The sequence below is a fragment of the Rhinichthys klamathensis genome, unplaced genomic scaffold, assembly GCF_029890125.1.
Source record: "Rhinichthys klamathensis goyatoka isolate OS25496 unplaced genomic scaffold, OSU_Roscu_1.1 h1tg000121l_1, whole genome shotgun sequence".
Taxonomy (NCBI): domain Eukaryota; kingdom Metazoa; phylum Chordata; class Actinopteri; order Cypriniformes; family Leuciscidae; genus Rhinichthys; species Rhinichthys klamathensis.
Window position 1 is genome coordinate 3,766,707 of NW_026606658.1, and position 19,810 is coordinate 3,786,516.

General features: G+C 36.9%; 3 protein-coding genes across 5 annotated transcripts in view; 2 read left to right on the top strand and 1 right to left on the bottom strand.

The window, feature by feature from the left end:
- The window catches only part of psme4b (proteasome activator subunit 4b), a 42,117-nt gene extending 38,273 nt beyond the window's left edge, over window positions 1–3,844 (top strand). For both annotated transcript variants that reach the window (XM_056255577.1, XM_056255578.1), the window contains 5 exons: window positions 855–1,010; window positions 1,110–1,272; window positions 2,197–2,330; window positions 2,447–2,586; window positions 2,822–3,844. In XM_056255577.1, coding sequence (XP_056111552.1) covers window positions 855–1,010; window positions 1,110–1,272; window positions 2,197–2,330; window positions 2,447–2,581 — 588 coding nt within the window. In that variant the 3' untranslated portion in view covers window positions 2,582–2,586; window positions 2,822–3,844. The remainder of the gene's footprint in view (window positions 1–854; window positions 1,011–1,109; window positions 1,273–2,196; window positions 2,331–2,446; window positions 2,587–2,821) is intronic.
- A 2,002-nt stretch (window positions 3,845–5,846) lies between these two features.
- chac2 (ChaC, cation transport regulator homolog 2 (E. coli)) lies at window positions 5,847–8,099 on the bottom strand. Of its 2 annotated transcripts, XM_056255580.1 has the most exons (3): window positions 7,825–8,097; window positions 7,654–7,689; window positions 5,847–6,297 (listed from the first exon to the last, which is right to left on the bottom strand). In XM_056255580.1, exons 1-3 carry the CDS (start codon window positions 7,957–7,959, stop codon window positions 5,923–5,925), a joined length of 546 nt encoding a protein of 181 aa, XP_056111555.1. In that variant the 5' UTR covers window positions 7,960–8,097; the 3' UTR covers window positions 5,847–5,922. The 2 variants fall into 2 exon arrangements, with proteins under 2 accessions (XP_056111555.1, XP_056111556.1); XM_056255581.1 differs by lacking the exon at window positions 7,654–7,689 and having other exon boundaries at window positions 7,825–8,099.
- Window positions 8,100–9,441: 1,342 nt separating this feature from the next.
- asb3 (ankyrin repeat and SOCS box containing 3) lies at window positions 9,442–18,018 on the top strand. The gene is made up of 9 exons (XM_056255579.1): window positions 9,442–10,026; window positions 11,961–12,119; window positions 12,234–12,346; window positions 12,768–12,900; window positions 15,077–15,254; window positions 15,478–15,684; window positions 15,782–16,051; window positions 16,220–16,353; window positions 17,760–18,018. Exons 1-9 carry the CDS (start codon window positions 9,828–9,830, stop codon window positions 17,915–17,917), a joined length of 1,551 nt encoding a protein of 516 aa, XP_056111554.1. The 5' UTR covers window positions 9,442–9,827; the 3' UTR covers window positions 17,918–18,018.
- Window positions 18,019–19,810: the final 1,792 nt, after the last annotated feature.

Below are 19,810 nucleotides of genomic sequence, written 5' to 3' on the forward strand. Positions count from 1 at the left end.
CAGTTAGACAGTAATAATGTGAGTTAACCAGTTAGCAGGAGACCTAATGTTACACAATATAAAACTCAAAACTAAGTATTTTGAACTCCATCTTTCAAGAGCAAGCGTTTTGCGAATCCTGCACTGAACTCCGATATTTGAGAAGCAGTCGTCAGTAAAATAAAGTTAACACCGCAAAGGTTTAGGATTATACTGCTGTGGTATCGTGGTAAAGATTAATTTTACCCACTGATTCTTCACATGCTCGTCCTTGGGCAGTGAAAAAAACTGGCTTTACCTTCACATTGTAGAGCACAGCGTCTTCTCGACATGATGCTGTCCAGTATCCACAGGAATCAGCTGCCGGTTTGAGGGTGTTCAAGTTTTCCCTGGTGTCTGCGAGCACAATAAGTGGGCAGGAAATATGCTAATGTTTCGTCACAAAGAAAAGGCGTATGACTCGTTTGAAAATTCATTTAGTTGACTCAGTCGACTCTTACTTTTGAAAGACAATAACTTTATATACGGTTCACTTTCAGATTTAAAGCTTTGCATGTTTTCATTCACTCAGAGCTATGTTACACACTACATGAAAGGTCATTTTCAAAAATCCATAATAGGGGCTCTTTAAAATGTCTTTAATTGCTCATTGCTGCAGTTGGTCTGACACTTTCAGCCATGTTGGCATGTCTTGTCGTCTTTGCGCTTGGCCCTGCTAATTGCTGCTTGCAGCCATATTTGTAATTATTATGAAAAAAAATAATGACAATTTTATTATGTCATTTATCTATACATTTATTTTTTTTATAGTTCCTTACCCAGTTCTAGTGAGTACTGTTTGCTGTGGAATCATAAGATTCTTGTTATATTTTCAGATCGCTGGCAGCAGCTCTTGGCATGCACGATTCTCAGTGCTAACATACCTCCAGATAATGGTGTTCTATAATCTGTTCACCATACTGAGCACCGAGCAGGCTGTTCAGGATGTAAGAACACTGGTCATCAGGCTACTGGAGGATGAGCAGCTGGAGGTACCTTCTGGGCAACACTGAATAAATGATGATGCCAGCATGCCAGTTTATGCACCCTTGTTCATTAAACCTTCATCTCTTTGCATCTCTGTGCCTTAGGTGAGAGAGATGGCTGCCACCACTCTCAGCGGCTTCCTGCAGTGTAACTTCTTGGCAATGGATGCCTCCATGCAGACTCACTTTGAGGCTCTATGCAAAACCAGATTGCCCAAAAAGAGGAAAAGAGACTTGGGCTCTGTGGTGGATACCATTCCTTCAGTTGGTATGATCACACTTTAATCACATGCAGTGCTGTAACTGTTTGGGTCGTAACCGTGGCACAACAGTAGCTTTTATGCCCACAGAATTTAAGAGCCAAAATCATTTAAGTACAAGTCCGATCTGAGTCCAGTCTGTCTTATCCTGCTACAAAAAGGCACAAAACGCCTGTAAATAAAAACAATAAATTATTCTCTTTTTTTTAAGTTATATTTTTATTAGGGCTGTCAAATGATTAATCGTGATTAATCACATCCAAAATAAAAGTTTTTTTTTACATAATATATGTGGGTGCACTGTGCATAATTATTTTATATATATAAATACACACACATGCTTGTATATATTTAAGAAATATTTTCATGTATATACTGTATATAGATTTATATATAATTTATATTATATATAAATATTTTATATATAAATATTTTTTTTTCTTAAATATACATGCATGTGTGTGTATTTATATATATATATAGAAAATAATTATACACAGTGAGCCCACATATATTATGTAAAAAAAAAACTTTTATTTTGGATGTGATTAATCGTGATTAATCATTTGACAGCCTTAATTTTTATGTACATATTTTTTGATTAATTCCTGTGATGGCAAAGCTGATTTTTCAGCATCATTACTCTAGTCTTCAGTGTCACATGATCATTCAGGAATCATTCTAATTTGCTGATTTGGTGCTCAAGAAACATTTCTTCTATTCATCGATGTTGAAACATGTTGAGCTGCTTGATGTTTTTGTGGAAACCATGATGCATTTTTCTTTGATGAATAAAATGTTCAAAAGAACAGCATTTATTTGTATAAGAAATCTAAAGTAAAAGTCTTTACTGTCACTTTTGGTCAATTGATGACGATTTGGTCGTTGTGCAATACTTTTATTTGGAAAAAAATATGTTAATTTTTCCTCAGATCTGGTGCGGCGTCACGCTGGAGTGCTGGGACTCAGCGCTTGCATCCTATCCAGCCCGTATGATGTCCCGACCTGGATGCCTCAGCTCCTCATGGACCTCAGCGCTCACCTCAACGACACGCAGCCGATCGAGGTACACGGCTCGTCACTACAAACACAATTGCTTTCTGTCTCCCTCTCGTGCGCTTCGCTCTTAGGGCCCATTAAATCTAACAAAAATCAATACAAGCCTCTCTCCGTCTGATTTAGATGACTGTGAAAAAGACTCTGTCTAATTTCCGCCGCACTCATCACGACAACTGGCTGGAGCACAAGCAGCAGTTCACGGACGACCAGCTCGTGGTGCTCACAGACCTTCTCGTGTCACCTTGCTACTATGCATAGATTGGGTATGTTACAAAGACACTCATTTAAGCAAATCCTGAAGTTAATCCTGTGATGCCCAATAAATGCTGTCACGGTTGGCAGTTCACTAGGTTTTAAAACAGCCATACTGATTTTGACTCTGCTAATAATGTTCTGTCCTGTTGCCAAAGTAACTCATTAATGAATGCTGTTTTAGTCTATAAAAGCTGCTTAATTACGTGATTGTGACCTGATCATATTTTATCTGTTTCTTTTCAGGTTGAAACAATGTTTCTGCAGGTTTTAGTTATTTCTTTTTTTTTTTTTTTTTTACTTTATATTCAAATAAAATATCTTCTGCATTCATGGGGATGTGACGGGAGGACACAGACGCTCAGGATCTCAGCATCTGTAGCAGAACCTCTCGAACCCAGACCCAGGAGCCCACTAAACCATGAGTATGATGAGAGGAGGGCAGGAGGCACGTATAGGCATGAAGGAGTCGAATGGAGTACACATACACGAACATGTGTTTCAACGACTTAGAAATATACTCTGTACGTACTGTTTGTATGTATATATCTAGCCCATATTTTTGCATTTCAACTATACTTAATATTTAAGGTTTACCAGCGCAGGGATGTACTGCCTGCAGTCTGTAATGTTGTTGTACAGATAGATGATCCCCCCGACCCCTCCCCTCTAATCCTGGGTTGACATTAAAAGTGTGATGAAGGACAGAATGCCTATGGGTTGCCCCATAAATCCAACTCCAAAGCCCCCATCATGCTCTCTTGACTTGAGGTTCTCAGTGATCCGAGCATGTTTAGAATTGTCAAAACCACTTTTCCCCATTACACTGGGATATTTTTCATCGTTTAGCATTTTGTTTTTTCTTTAAACCTTTTACAGCTAGGAGCATGTGATTCTCGGTTGAGTGACATAGAGACAGCATCTTTTCGACTTAAATCTCCGTGGTAATCGGATGCGGCATGCACCTCTTTGGCTGTTGTTGCTCTACGCTAGACTGGCATCAGTAACTTGATGAAGTATATATTGGGGCTGAGCCCTCCTATTTTTTTATCATTACATGAGGACGCAAGTCTGAGTACTGTGACGTTATTGTAGGAAGGTTTGACATTGTCCTGTAGCTCTCTGCTCACTTGCCATCACAACAGGGTTTTGTTTTGTCCTATGTGTTTGTGTATTCATATGTGTATGTATGCATTTGTGTATTGTACATACGCATTTATCTATGCATAAACGAATGACACGTCTTCTAGCGAGAACGGCCTGACCAGATTTAGTGTGAGAATTGTTTGTGGAAGGCGGCGGGATATACATGCATGTTGGTTTGAGTGTGCATGTTTGTAGTTTGACCAAATTATGGCGGGGTGATGATGTTTTGAGCCATTATTTATTGGCAAGTGACCGATTCCAGGATTGTTTTTGTTCTTCTGTCACAGTTCACTCCAGCCTCAGTACAAAATCACTTAAGATTGTTCTCTCTGTCACACACAGCGCCAGGAAGGGCTTCAGGTTCTACCATGGTTAGTTCTGTTTTACATTTGGGAGTGTACATAACAGAAACATTATTTAGCTTAGTGCCAAAACTGCAGTGATTTTTCTCCTTTTTTTCTTTTTCTTTTTTTTTTTAGATGTTTGCTTCATTTTACTCTCAAGGCCAATAAATGAGTTGTTTTTAACAAATTAAAAATGCAAACATTCTTTTTCCCCACAATATTGCTACTTTTTTTTTTTTTTTTTTTTGCTGGGTCTCGCAATGTCAAAGTCCTTATTAACTAGTATAATTATTATAAACAAAAACTCTTGGAGACACTTAGCATTTGGACCATTGTAGTAAATTCATCAAAGATCAAGTACACGATGTTATCGGTACAACAACAGACATGTGGTAGAGTGGAGTTGTAACTATTCAGACAAAGTATCCTGAATAAATAAAGTGATTAACTTGGGTGAATCTCATAAATTCTGTTTGAAACATTCCAAAAGGTTTTCACCATATAGGCCTGGTAGGCCTTAGTTAAATTAGTTAACTAAATAATATTAGGGCTGTCAAACGATTAATCGCATCCAAAATAAAAGTTTGTGTTTACATAATATATGTGTGTGTACTGTATAATTATTTTTAATACATAAACAACCACACATGCATGTGTATTTAAGAAATATTTGCATGTATATACTGTATATAGACTGAATGTAGCCTATATATAATGTATATTTTAAATAAATATAAACCTTTCATATATAAATAACATTTTTCTTAAATATATATATGTGTGCATTTATATACAAAATAATTATACACAGTACACACACATATATTATGTAAACACAAACTTTTATTTTGGATGCGATTAATCGTGATTAATCGTTTGACAGCCCTAAATAATATAAAATAATACAATTTTATTAACAAGCCTTAGAAGAAGAAAAATACGCATCTTGAGAAAAAACAATGACACTGATATATTTTAAGATATGTGCAAATTGCTTTGAGTTAAAACAGCTCAAACATGAATTTTAGTCTTGGATTTTCTCTGTAGTCGAGATACTCTTTTACTTCCTTTTCTCGGCCTGATGGCAACTTATAAGCAACACCCCATTGTCTGTGAAACCGGCCAATGGTATTGTTTTTATAAAGGAAAAACAAAATTGAGTTTTTTCCCCCACTAATATTATAATCATAATTATAATGAACCCACACATACCAGAAAAATTGCCCATGTTACAGTAAAAGAGTGCAAAAAAAAAAAAGTATATTAATGTGAATTTGGTGGGAAAGCATAACTAAATGCCATTCAAATAATGTTACACGAAGCAAAAATAATTCTTAATGGTCTCAAGAACATGTTTCATGTTATCAAATTCATAAATTACATATGTGTATATATATTATTATCGTTTTGTTTTTTTAAGTGACGAACATGTTTATGAGATTCACCCTCCCATGGTTTATTTGAAGGTAAGGAACTTAGGAAGCTAGGAAATAAATAAGAAATGGCTTTGTAATATATTCAAGTTTCCTCAGCAGAATAACAACTTCTTTTGCATTTCCATGGACGCAATGACTTGTATATATTACAGCATACACTGAAATCCATTTAAGTACCTGATATGTATCTCAATGTTCAACACAAAAGACAAATAATGTGAAACGTCACGTCATAAAATCAAGTGTTCAGTAAAGAGACTGCCTTGGATAATTCTATTTAAAGAACAGAAAAGTACTGGTTATCTAATGCTTTACCAGGTAACGGTTTAGTTTGCATCAGCTCTCAGTTGATAAATGAGGGAAAAATTAACTAAATTCCTGAGTTCTTCAGAAGATCAAGGACAACATAGACAATAGCAGATCACTCCATCTCCTGCTCCTGAAGCTCCTTCACAAGGCGCTCCAAAGAGAACAGGTGATCATCGAAGTCATCAGGAACTAGTTGCCTGAGGGCATTGGCGAGCTCAAACAGGTAATCTGTATTCTTGCCACTGGGACCAACAGACTTCACAATCTGCTGAGCAATTGTCTCCAAAGGCGCTGGGCCAAGGTAATCTGGGTTGTTATAGGATCCGATGTAGAGCAACGTGTCCTGCATTGGTTGGTGTTCTTCATCTTTGGGATGAAACGTAACTGTGATCACCCCATACCCGCCTTTTTCTCTGTAGTCGAGATACTCTTTCACTTCCTTTTCTCGGCCTGATGGCAACTTATAAGCAACACCCCATACGCATCCCTACAGAAAAGAGGAGAGTGAACGAACACACACAGTTTGGATTATTCGTGCATGTATATCTAATGCTATCATTAAATGATAATATTACAAATATAATTTAAAAAGGCACTTCCCATGAAAATGGTACAAAACAGGGTCTGAAACTTTTAAATATTTATATTTTGAAATAAACGGTAAGTAAAAGTGTGCGTTTAAATCTCAGATGTTGATTGTCAACCTCAGGAGGTCAAAATAAAACAATTTATTTAAAAAGAATGAAAAAAAAAATTAAGTTAAAGACACAATGTATAAAAAGTTGTTTAATAATTAATCTATTTAAAAATCAATAGAGTAAGAACAAAACTAAAAAAATTTGGTGGGAAAGCATACTTAAATGTCATTAAAATAATACTACATGATGCAAAAATAATTTGTAATGGTCCAAAGAACATAAATGAGAAAATAGACTATTCATTGTATAAAAAACTGCATAATCACCATTTAAGGTGGGATACAGACATGTATTGGTTTTTAAAACTAGATACAGTCAGTGCCGGGTAGTAACTGATTATATTACATACGCTAATCAGATTCCAAAAATTAAATACTTGTAATTAGATTATATTGCATTTTAAAATATTCAGACCACAGTAACTTTTTTATTGATTACATGATTACTTAATATTCACAAATTGGCATTAAATTATTAAGAATTCATTGACTCCCTAATTATTCCTTTTCTTTTAAAATTTCCTTTCTAAAAAGCCTACTGCTTATGTTGAGAAAGTCTTCCAGTTTTATGGAATGGCACACAGACCGACTAGTCATGTGCCTAAATGCATTGAAAACTGCACACAGCATAAACAAATAAAATATTGTAAATTTTTTAGTTAGTGTTTGTTTTTATTTTATTTTGAATAAATAACCCTTTATTTATTCAACTAGGGTAAAATAAATAACTAGGGTTCATTCCCAACCCCTAATTTGGGAAACTGTGACATAATGTAATGTTTCAAAATTCAAAACAATGTTATAAACAAGTAAGGTCCAAAGTAATCTAAAAGTGGTCTGATTATATTACCTAAAATGTGTAATGTAATAGTTACTAACTACAATTTTTATCATGTAGGCTAATTTGCATTCAGTAATGGACTACAATTTGCAAGTAATCATCCCAGCACTGGATACATTTGAATGCTAGGGAATTATAACTCTATATAAATACCACTAGATAATGTTAATCAAATATCTAATGTCTAAAAAAAAAAATGCCTCCAATGCAATAGAAAAACAAGTCATGGGTGAAAAAGTAGAATGTCGGCATTTTATTGGCTTCAGTTCGGCCGTATAAAGGTAACGTTAGCAGTATTTCATTACCTCAGGATCCTCTATTAATGTCACCACTCGCCCAGGCTGAAATGAAATCAATAAGAAATAAGAGTGTTAATCGCCCTGTGTTAAGTGCTCTGTCATCCTTAAAGGTCACTATGACTGGGCACCTGCTGTTGATCAACTGATGACTTTGATAGGGAATAATCGGGACCATACCTTTCCAGGCACCCCGCGATGATCCGTACTTCCCTGCCAGAACCTGCGACTAAAACCTTTGACGAAACCCACTCGTTTCTCCTCGTACGGAAAGTCAACTTTCCAAATCAAAGATCCGTAACCAAAAACCCACATCTTTGCTGCTGCCTGCTCACGGTGTGTCTGCTGAACACATGCTCAACAGCCTCAACTTATATGTGGATGGACGTGTTTTTTTAGGGCCTGTGTGTGTGCCACTGACGAGTCTGGTTAGGTATGTTGACAGGGTTGGCATATCGTTAAATTAGGTGTTATTGGTATTACTGAAGATTACAAAAGAAACACATAACGTTACTTGTCAAGGGCAGATACAGTTCTAGCCGAAGATACCTCGCATCAAGTTTCCTCTCTTGACGTCGTTTGACGTCTAACGTAATTTACAAGCTGCCATAAAACAGCGTTAAAATCTGTACGCCATTAGTTGAAGGTATAAACCATAGACTAAACTGGATAATGGGAGATGTAATTTTTCAAAATAAAAGCCAGTTTACCGGCTTTAAAATTAAACCCTTAAAATAAATCACCATGGTAATCAGAATATCCACACACATATTTAAGTCAAGTCAAGTCACCTTTATTTATATAGCGCTTTTTACAATACAGATTGTATCAAAGCGCTTCACAGTGATAACATGAAAACAATATAACAAAGTTTGTTTCTAAAAGAAAATTGCGTCAACGTCCACCTTAAGTAAGGCAGATCAATAATATTATTGAATATTAAATGTCCCCAACTAAGCAAGCCAAAAGCCAAGGCAACAGTGGCAAGGAACCAAAACTCCATCAGGTGACAGAATGGAGAAAAAAACCTTGGGAGAAACCAGACTCAGTCGGGGGTCCAGTTCTCCTCTGGCCAACGAAGGAACAGTGCATGATTCGGGCAACATTACAAGTCAGTACAGTATTTAATACAGTATAGTAGTAATTTTCGAATTCTTACGCTAATAACAATAGCTGTTGTAATGGATTTGTGATGAAACCTATGCTATTTATAAGTTAAATATGTAGAGCTGTTAAAAATACAATACTGAATAAATCACGAAATTATCGTGATTTATTTATTTGTTTGTTTATTCATTCATCCATTCCTTTATTTTAATTAGTTACTTTTATATTACACAAATTAAAATGGTATTTCTAGGTTTTCTGACCGCTTGGCGCTTGTTCAATAGACAAGCAATGCTTTGCATCGCCTTTGTTTTATATGTTGCTGTCATATGTTATTTAATTATATCTAGTTAAATATTTGAATGATGACGTTGCTAGATACTGTCAGTCTCCCTTTCTGTTTTAAGGAGGTGTCCGGTTTCGGTTTAGTGGGTGGATCAATTGAAAATATGTAAAACGAAATATTGGAATCGTGTTTTTGTTTTGTTAATATAATACTATTACTATTATTATTATTTCCGCTTAATTATTTATAGACGGAACGCAAAGTAACACAATGTCTGTTCTAGCCGGAGGCCTGAATCAGCCCATCAGAAAACAGCATCGCCGGAAGTTTCGTTAAATTTATCCGGTCTGGCTTGTGGATTCTGTCATTATCAGAGCCATAGAGAGACAACGGCTCTGGTCATTATTAATTTATGTGTTTACAGATGTTTAGAACCGCAACATGATTTCACTTGATCTTTTTGTTGTCTTGTGGACATCTTAAAGATTCAAAGTGGGGAAATGAACTAGACTACTAGCATACTTGGAGTGGTTAACTCGTTATTTTGCAATCAAAGCACCGTTATCTGCCCTGCTTATCATGTAACCTAGTGTGCACTTGACTTCACTGTATTATAGAGATTTAACCTGTGACACTGCAGTATAAGGCAGGTGTAATTCAAGATCTGGAACTGTCAACGTGCACTCAGTTAAGAGCCACTGTGTGTAAATGATATAGCTGCTAACGTTAGTATGAACTATTTCAGTAATGTTTGAGGGGTAAAGTTAGTGTTGTGCGGAGGGAAAAATCGATGGACTTCACGGAGTGCTATGGAGACACCTGTTCAGCCGTCGCGCTGGCAGCCCGGGAGGGGAAGGGTCGGCGGGTGCAGAAGCTCATCCAGAGAGGCTTCGCGGTGGACGTGAAAGATAACCGGGGCTGGAACGCCTTGCATGAGGCCGCGGCGGCTGGATCAGCGGGGTGTGTGCGGCTACTCCTCCCTGCAGCCGGTAAGAGCTTACATACAGAGGCGCTTCTGAAGTGCCAATTATGTCTCTTTACGCAGACTGTTTAATGCTGCTTATATCTGGCATAAATTCATTTACACAGCCATTTTAATAGTATACTTTTATACTAGGGCCTAATGTGGGTCAGAGCAGACAGAGTTTAGTCTGGCTTTTAGGCAACATTACGTTTTTTACACAGAATTTTGAGCAGGCACTGAGCCGCCTTAAATCAGCTGAGTAAAGATGCATTATGGACCATCAAATAGAGTTACTTGTTTAGGCAATGAAGGGATAGTACATAGAAATGGAAATTCTAGCTTCATTTAGGCTACCTGTAGTGATTCCAAATCTGTATGAATCTCTTTCTTGCATAAATCACAAAAGGAAATATTGGGCAAAATGTGTAAGCTGCTCTTTTCCATTAAGTAAAAACGATTGGGGACTGGGGTTGTCAATCTTGATAAATTACATACATGTATGAAAACATTTATCTGTGCAACTTGAGAACCATATTCTAAGCTTTGAATGAGAAACCATTTCTGTTTTATAGTCCTTCAAATCTTCCCCTCATGAGAGAGACAGTATTTTCTTGTTTCTTCAGTTCCAGTGCTGGTTTAAGTACTGTATTTTTGTTTTTGTATGGCAGGGTAGCTTTCAAATCTCATTCATGTGATTTAAATATGCACATATTCAGATTTAGTTAAAGAACTGTACCTTGAAGACCAACTATCAGAGCTCTTTTGACACACTAGTATAATGTATAACTATTAAACTGTTCAAGATATGTTTTCTTTAACTCCCTATGCCAATGCATTGATGAAGTCAACGTTTGGATGTGCCAAAACTTTCTTCAGTTAAACAAAGACAAAACTGAAGTCATTGCGTTTGGAAACAAAGATGAAGTTCTCAAGGTGGATGCATACCTTGACGCTAGGGGTCTAACAACTAAAAATCAAGTCAGGAATCTTGGTGTGTCTCTAGAGTCAGACCTTAGTTTCAGTATGTCAAAGCAATAACTAAATCAGCATACTATCATCTGAAAAATATTGCAAGAATTAGATGCTTTGTTTCCAATCAAGACTTAGAGAAACTTGTGCATGCTTTTATCACCAGCAGGGTGGATTATTGTAATGGACTCCTCACTGGCCTTCCTAAAAAACCATAAGACAGTTGCAGCTCATACAGAACGCTTCTGCCAGGATTCTGAGCAGAACCAGAAAATATGAACATATCACACCAGTCCTCAGGTCTTTACACTGGCTCCCAGTTACATTTAGGATTGATTTTAAAGTAGTATTACTGGTATATAAATCATTCAATGGGCTAGGACCTCAATATATTGCAGATATGCTCACTGAATATAAACCTAACAGATCACTCAGATTATTAGGATCACATCAGCTAGAAATACCAAGGGTTCGCTCTAAGCATGGAGAGTCTGCTTTTAGCTATTATGCCAGCCGCAGCTGGAACCAGCTTCCAGAGGAGATCAGATGTGCTCCTACAGTAGTCACATTCAAATCCAGACTCAAAACACATCTGTTTAGCTATGCATTTACTGAATGAGCACTGTGCCACTGTCCGTCCGACTGTTTTTACTGTACTGGTTTTGTCTTTGTTTGTTTTCTAATTTATTTATTTTTATAATCTCTGGAAGAGATTTTGAAGGTCCCTGGGCTAGAGGTCCAGTGGCACCGTAAACCGGCTCAATCTCTTCCATCTCAGATAGGGGTGGACCAGTACTACTTTATTTGATTTTTTTATTCTAAACTGTTTTAATTATTCTTATTTGTTTTGATTATTTTAATTTCTTCTATGTAAAGCACTTTGAATTGCCATTGTGTATGAAATGTGCTATATAAATAAACTTGCCTTGCCTTGCCTTGCCTTTAATGTGCAGGTCATTAATTGTATCTCAATCTTCCTCTTTACTTTAGTGAATTGTGAAGATTATGTCAACACTTTGACACATAACTCAGAGACTCCTGTTTACTTTGCTGCGAGGAATGGACACCTCCGGGCGGTGAAGTGGCTAATCAAAGGTGGTGCGGACATTAACAGGACAACCAATGAGCTCTCCTGTCCCCTCTTTGCAGGTAAACCCAAAAGTACCTAGGATCCTAGGTCATCTCGGATCATGTTTACCATGTGTATTTTCCCTCTTTGGAGTCTTGTTATATATTTGTCTTTTTTTTTTTTTTTGTTCCTAGCTGTAGATTGTGGGTACAAAAATGTTGTGGAGCTGCTAGTGCGAAATGGAGCAGAAGTCAATGGGACTCACTCTGTGTCAGGCTGGTCTTGTCTCCATCAAGCCGTTTACAAGGTTATAGCTTTAAACTACAATTCTAATTTATGATTTATGAAGCTTTTATGTTTTGGAAACTTTGAAATTTGGACAAATACTACATTCACCTACCTTATATATAAGTTCTGCAGCTCTTCTTACTGACCGTGAAGTGTAAGGGCTTATCAGCAAATTGTTATCATTAAAAAACAACTACTTATTTAGAACATCAATCAAATTATTATTTATGTTGCCCGTTATTACTCTTTTGCATTTATACCTCTATCAATAAGTTTTATACTTCTAGGCTAAATGTTTAATTAATCTTCAAAAAATGAAAGCCCAGGGCCATTGTGTGTGTTCTAATTTAATCAAGCTTTTAAATCCTACATCTGAGGCAGTTATCAAAATCTTTCATCAAGAAGTTGAATAAATAAATATCTGTAAATAACACTTCCAGGGCCATACTGAGATTGCGAGGTTCCTGGTGAGCATGTGCTCTCTGGAGGCAGTGGATGACTATGGGATCACACCATTATTTGTTGCTGCACAATATGGACATCACCAATGCTTAGAGATTCTTGCAAATGCCGGTGAGAACACTTCTTTAATGATTAATCCTGTATGAAGTATGAACTGCATGTAGCCAGTCATGTGCTTCTATTTTTGTACACTAAATGCTTTGGTCAATGTTCAGTGTCAACTCTTGCAACATTAGAGCTATCACTACTGTATCCACCGTGGTATTTACAGTGACACATTCTCCTGAGACAGATAAGCAGTTTGATGTAAGGGTAAATAAAAGAAAAAAATTGTTCAGATCTATGAATGTATTCAATGATTGCAGAACAAATTCAATATAGACATACAGAGACCTGAATACAGTCCACTATGATGAGCACATTTTTAATTTATTAATTAAAATTCATGTTCACACATTTTGGGTGGTTAGGAGGGGTGGCATAACGTTAAAAAAAAAAGTATCATGTCAAAAATATGTCTTCATAGTGGGAAAAAAGCCTCATTAAAAGTTTGGCTGCTTGCTTTGCTGCTTATTAATATTTATTTAAAAAATTAAATAACTTTATACTTCCATTCAGCAAGGATGCATTTAATTGATCAAAAGTGACAGTAAAGATAGAAGATTTATAATGTTACAAAACATTTCTATTTCAGATTATTTCAGCATATTGGTAATGCAATAAAAGTTGGTATTTTTATAGAATACCATCATTTTATTATTGTTGTATTAGCCCTACAGTTCCAGCATTAAAATAATATTTAAAACTGTAACATTTTACATGGGTAACATTTAAAACTATTTAAAAAAAAAAATTCCTCACAATTCTGACTTTTTTGTCACAGTTGAAAGTTTATATCTCCAAATTCTGACTTTATAACTCGCAATTGTGAGTTTATATCTCAATTCTGAGGGGAAAAATTCAAAATTGCGGGATATAAACTCTTTCTTTGATTCCGTGGCTCCCTGCTACTGCAGAACTGTTATTTTCTGCCACCTGATAGACTCTGCTCACAAAACACATCATCGCTGTTAGCAAATATCAAACTGGTCTATCATAAGCAGCAGCAGCAGACAGAGAAGTCTCAAATCCGTGGCCAGGGAAAGGCTAAGCCTTGCCCAGCCGTACACTCGCTACACTCTTAACACTACACTATGATTATTGTTCTTATTCTGTTCATTGGTTATTTTATTCATGGATGGATTTTGTTGTTTACATGAAACTGTTGGCTGACAGTAAATCACATTTAAATAATCTTAATTGCCAACTTATTTTTATCCCATGTTTTGTAAAATCTGTAGGGAAATTGTTTTACTTTTTACTTGACATTTTATAGTCATCAAATTATCTTGAAAATCATATAGAAGTTTATAAAAGTCATATGAAACCAACATTAATACAAAGAGTACATTCTTACTTGTTCTAAGTTGTTCTAAGAACTTGACATGAACTATATTTTTCGTTATGGTGAACACCCTTATTTAACTTAAATGGTTATTAAATAGAAATTAAAGAAAGAAAGCCACACCAAACACAACACGCTCCTGGATGAACACCTTTGTTATATTTCTGGAACAACATAGCAGCAGAACCTGATTTCACCAAATAATACATGTTCTTGGATCAACATCTTTGTTGATCCTGGAACAACATTCCAATCAACCAGTCAGATTTGAGGGAGAGGTTTAGTTTGTCAGGTTTAGGCTTACAACCAGGGTTTGGTTGCCTGGATGCCAGTCGCCAGTCGTAATCATCCACGTCACCAAAGAGCACTTGGGTTGAATTAGTTTACAACAAAGAATGGCTGCCGCTGGAGAATTTAGATGTGTAGATTCAGCCATCTACGCTTATAGAGAGATGTAGACAGCGCATTAATTTTAAAAGAGGAACAGAGAACCGCGATCAAAGCATTTGTCGATCCAATTGAGTGCAGAGGCATTTTCTTTCCTGGTTCGGTTGAAACGCCCCATAATCACAGCCCAATAGAGCAGTATCAGACTCACATTCTGACTAGAATCTGAGTATGATGACGTCAGGCTAAGGGTTTGATGCTTCTACATCAATTTTCACCTATCATTTTCCTCTGATTTTAGGGATAACTTATGGGTAGGTTTAGGGATAGGGATAGGGAGATGGTTATGGTTATGATTACATTTTCAGAACAACAAAATATGTTGACCCAGGAACGTGACTACGTAACTCAGCAAAATCAGGAAGTGTACCTAAGTACAGGTTGTCGTTGTCACAGGGGCGAATGTGAACTGCCAAGCAAACGATCTGGCCACACCGCTGCTCATTGCCGCTCAGGAGGGCCACGTACGGTGTGTGGAGGTTTTACTGGCCCATGGAGCTGACCCTAACCTGTACTGCAATGAGGACTGCTGGCAGCTTCCCATCCATGCTGCGGCCCAGTTCAGTCGGCTAAGGTACGGCAGCTTTGGTCAATTACATACTGGGTCTGTTTAGAGCTTACGAAGACCTCATTTTAAAAAACAATCCACAATGTGACATTTACTTAGTATAATATAAATAACATTGGAAAGCTAACCTTTTGTACTTTTTAAATGAGAGCGTAACTTTGGCCTTTTATGAAATCATTTTTGCTACACTGGATTAATTTGGCCGCTCATCTCTTGTCTTTCTGTGCAGTATTTTAGAGAAGCTGATTCCGGTAACGAAGCGAGAATGTGACCGGGGAGAAGGAAAGGTCAGTCCAGTTTACTTGGCAGTACTTAGCGGGCAAGCGGACAGCCTTCGGGTCTTGCTAAAGAAGGGCTACAGTCCAGACGCCCAGAGCTGTCGACAGTTTGGATACAGCTGCCCTTTGGACATGGCTCTGTGGTGCAACTCTTGGAAGTATGACATAGATGTACACTCATGTCCTGCTTTTCATTTTAAACACAATCAGTTGGACAGTATGACTTTTTCTCCTCCCCCCCCGTTTGTCTCTCAGTTTGGACAGCGAGTGTCACCAGACTCGTGAGATCACTCTGATGCTCTTGGCAGCAGGGGCCCATGTGAGCATGGGCATATATGCCTTTGCGTTACAGGGCCATGTACCAGAGCACCTGCCCTTGATCCTGGAGCACGCTGGGCTCCCTCAGGGTGACCGACTCGGAGAGCTGGCCAATAGAGCCCTTGCTGAGCTGCAGAGCGCCTCTTTTTGGCTCCCCCTGCTGCTCAAAGCAGGAATGGACCCCATGCTGCTCCTACTGGACAAAATGTAAGCAAAACATTGCGGTTGTTGTGTCACGGGTTTTTTTTTATTTTAATCATGAGTGGGTTCACCATGCATGGCTTTTAATAAATAATCGTGCTTTATTAACGTCAGAGTTCAAAACCACTGTGTTAAGCTCTTCTCTTCTGCCTGTTATGCTGTAATTGGGTGCAGGCTTGAAGAAGCTGAGAACAGAGTGCTTAATTTCTTTCTGGAGTTCATTAATTGGAAGACTCTGCCCTCCGCAATGCTTCAGATTCTCTCTCACCGTCGAACAGATGGCACCTGGACGCCACGGAAGCATTTCGGTATGAACTGTACACTTGTGTACAGTATGTGTGGGTTTTATGACTTTGATCAGGTGTTTTTCAACAATAGATTGCATGTGTACTGTACATTCACCATTATTTTGTTGGTAAAGTGAAATTAAGCTAAATAGTGAATTTATTTGTCCATTAAGTTTCCTGAAGAGTTTCTGTATTACAGTTGAAGACATGCTGATATTCATTCCTTTCATTCACACAGCTGTCATGTAAAAGGTCTGCGAAGTTTAAAAGCTCAAAGTGCACGACAAATAAAGTTATTGTCTCCTAAAAGAAAGGATCGATTCTGAACTGCTGAAACGAATCATCAGTTATTCACTTCTGAAACAAATCTACTTAGGTCTGTAACAAATTTTCATAATGCCAGGTTATGGTCTTCATCGGCTGCCCGCAAGCAACGTCTACTTTGACCCGTCCTCAAACACTGTAGTTGTAGCTGAGAAGCATCATGTTGTAGCAGCATGTGGACAGGTTGAGAAGTTGCTGTTTTCTTTGCTGGAAATATAATTTGCATGCACTTTATTGGATGAGGACTGTTCATATCACTATGTATACAAGTGCCGAGGAAGCCTCATGAGTTGAATTTCAGATATGATAATGTGAGTTTAGTTTCCAGCACGCGCTGATAGACCAATCACAACAGACACGACCATCTGACAAATCAGAGCAGAGGAAGCTCTCGAAAAGGCAGGGTTTAGAGAGACTGAATCCTTTATTGAACCATTTCAGACACTGGGAGGAAAGAGGCAACGCTTATTTTGTCCTTGGATGCATGTAAACCTATTGTAGGAGACCTTCAAAACAAAAGTAGGAATTTTTAAGTTCAGTTCATTTTTTTGTAATCCGTTCAAACTGTTTTGATGAAACAATTCAAAACCCACTAATTAGTTTGCATAATGTTTATGTATTAAAATGTTTAGCGAGAAACTAAGAAGAATTAAGTTTTTACTATTTAAGTAATTTACAGATGAGCAAATGCATATATAAATATATACACGCATATACATTTTTTTTAATTTGTAAAAATGTATTCCTGTGCTAGTCTTCAGTGACACCTGCTCCTTCCGAAATCATTCTAATATACTGATTTGGTGCTCAAGAAATATTTCTCATTATTATCAATGTTGAAAACAATTTTTTCCAGGATTCTTTGATGAATAGAAAGTTAAAAAGAACAGCATAGATTTGAAAGTGCAATCTTTTGTAAAATAATGCTTAACTGTGTCACTTTTAATCAATGTAATTTGCTGCATGAAAGTATTAATTTATTTCATAAATTTATTTTTGAAAAAAATATATAACCATATTGTCCAATCCTACTGCATTCTATATATGTATCATCTGATGTGGTAAGTGGCCACAGCTCAGTAACCCTTTGCTCTTGGTTCCAGAATCGGTCCCTGCCCTCACTCATCTGTGCAGGCTGGCAGTGCAGGCATCAGTGGGCAGCGATGCTCTGTCTAAGACCTCCTTTATCCAACAGCTGCCCGTCCCCACACTGCTTCAGGACTACCTACAGTTCAGCGACGTCTCGGGCTTGCTCACATAGCAGCCTGACTGTCATCCGTGGCTAATTAAGTTATCTTGACTTGTTCCACTGCAGTATTTTGTACATAATGTTAATAAAATTTTAATGACTGCTCAAATGAAGCTGGACTCTGGCTCTTTTCATTACCTTGCTATTTAGAAAATGTGGGAGGACAAATGAAGAATTTCACCAATTTATCTTCACTGTTCTGTTTCCTTCTTACACAGCTGGCCTTCATACTGAGTTGATGTTGAAATTCACCTCTGCTCCGTGTCTTTGGTCTGCCTCGTTATCTTCTCTCTCTCTCAGCGGCTCTACTCTGTCTGCCTCCAAGGTCACTCTGCCTCAAAGACGCATACTCTCTTCGAATGTTAATTGCCCAACGCAGTCACACTCATTCAGAGATGCTACTATCTGCCTTTGGTCATACTATTTATTTAACATTTTATGTTACCTTTTAGGAATGCCCATAGCACGCCATCAAAAGCTCGCTGTTAATTTAAAATCATCCGTGTCGCTGCGGCGTGATGCTCTCAGTCCCCTGCTGCTTTCAGAATAGAGTCATACCTTTATGAATAGACGGTTAATCTGTTTCACACAGACATCGATGTTCCAGCATTTGTATTATTTTCTAAACCCCACGTATGCTGGCTAACTGTCTTCACCTCTTTAACATTAATTACGGAAAGACCACGTGATGCTTGCATTATTGCATTAACAAAAAAAATACGGTTATATAACACCAAGGTGTTCCTTATTTCCAAGCCGTTTCTTTTGGAATACCATGTGCAAACAGCAGGGGGAGAACACGGATAACTGACAGTCTTACCCCACGCTACTGTAGCTACCTAGCAGCCTGACTACATGAAAGAGGAGCCATTTCTGCTCCCTCCCTGATATTTTGAATTCAGTGCAAACCGAAGGCTGTGTCTCAGCAACTCTGTTCCTTGTTCTAGACAATCAGGCCACCTCTCTGTGGGAGACTCTGGAAAGGCCTGGCATCAGTAATCATGTGCATTACGCTTTTCTTGTGCTGCAGGTAAGCTCAGGTCCAACGATTCGGCTGTGATTAGCAATCAGGCTTTTGAAATTCAGCCAAAGGACTGACTGACTTTGTCGTTCTTTCACACACACATTCTTTTTTATATGCGTTAAGTATTTAAAATCGAATTTCTAAATTTTCCAACTTCATATTTGAACAGATATTTTTTTATATTATATATCATATATTTTTAGGGAAATATTTCTAATATAGAGGGTAAAAATATTTGTCATTGTTTTTCGAACCACATTTTTGAAGAGACATTTTTAGAAATATATATTTAAAATGTTTCAAGGTTTATTATATATACATAATACACGTAAGCAAAATATAATTTCTCATTATTTGTCAAACATAATTTTTGAAGAGATGATTTATGTGTTTTATATAATATATATTTGAAAAAAGTCTATAATATAAACTGTGTATATGTACCTAACAATATTTGTCATTGTTTTTCAAACCTTATTTTTGAAGAGACATTTTTAGAGAAATATTAAACATTTTTAAAGGTTTATTATACATATATATAACAAGTATACGCAAAAATATAATTTCTCATTATTTGTCAAACATAATTTTTGAAGAGATGATTTTTTTAATAATATATGTTTTTAGATAAATATATGAAACAATTATATATACACACACACTATACACATCATTTTTGAAGATATATCTTTTTATATAATATATTTTAAATATATATATTAAGTGTATATACATGTATGTATGTAGTATGTATCGAATATATGTACTGTATCGTAATATATATATTTTTGAGCGTGTACCATCTGGTGTCTACTGGTGTACAATTTTACAGAAATGTTAAAACACAGCCTCTAATAACCACTTTGATTTGTCTCCCTAAT

Bases quoted from the DNA above. Each gene is read 5' to 3' on its own strand.
- chac2 (XM_056255580.1), bottom strand. From the start codon at position 7,959: ATGTGGGTTTTTGGTTACGGATCTTTGATTTGGAAAGTTGACTTTCCG. The intron at 7,690-7,824 runs GTATGGTCCCGA...ATTTCATTTCAG, and splicing joins ATCGCGGGGTGCCTGGAAAG to CCTGGGCGAGTGGTGACATT. The intron at 6,298-7,653 runs GTAATGAAATAC...TCTTTTCTGTAG, and splicing joins CATTAATAGAGGATCCTGAG to GGATGCGTATGGGGTGTTGC.
- asb3 (XM_056255579.1), top strand. From the start codon at position 9,828: ATGGACTTCACGGAGTGCTATGGAGACACCTGTTCAGCCGTCGCGCTG. The intron at 10,027-11,960 runs GTAAGAGCTTAC...TCTTTACTTTAG, and splicing joins GCTACTCCTCCCTGCAGCCG to TGAATTGTGAAGATTATGTC. The intron at 12,901-15,076 runs GTGAGAACACTT...TCGTTGTCACAG, and splicing joins AGAGATTCTTGCAAATGCCG to GGGCGAATGTGAACTGCCAA.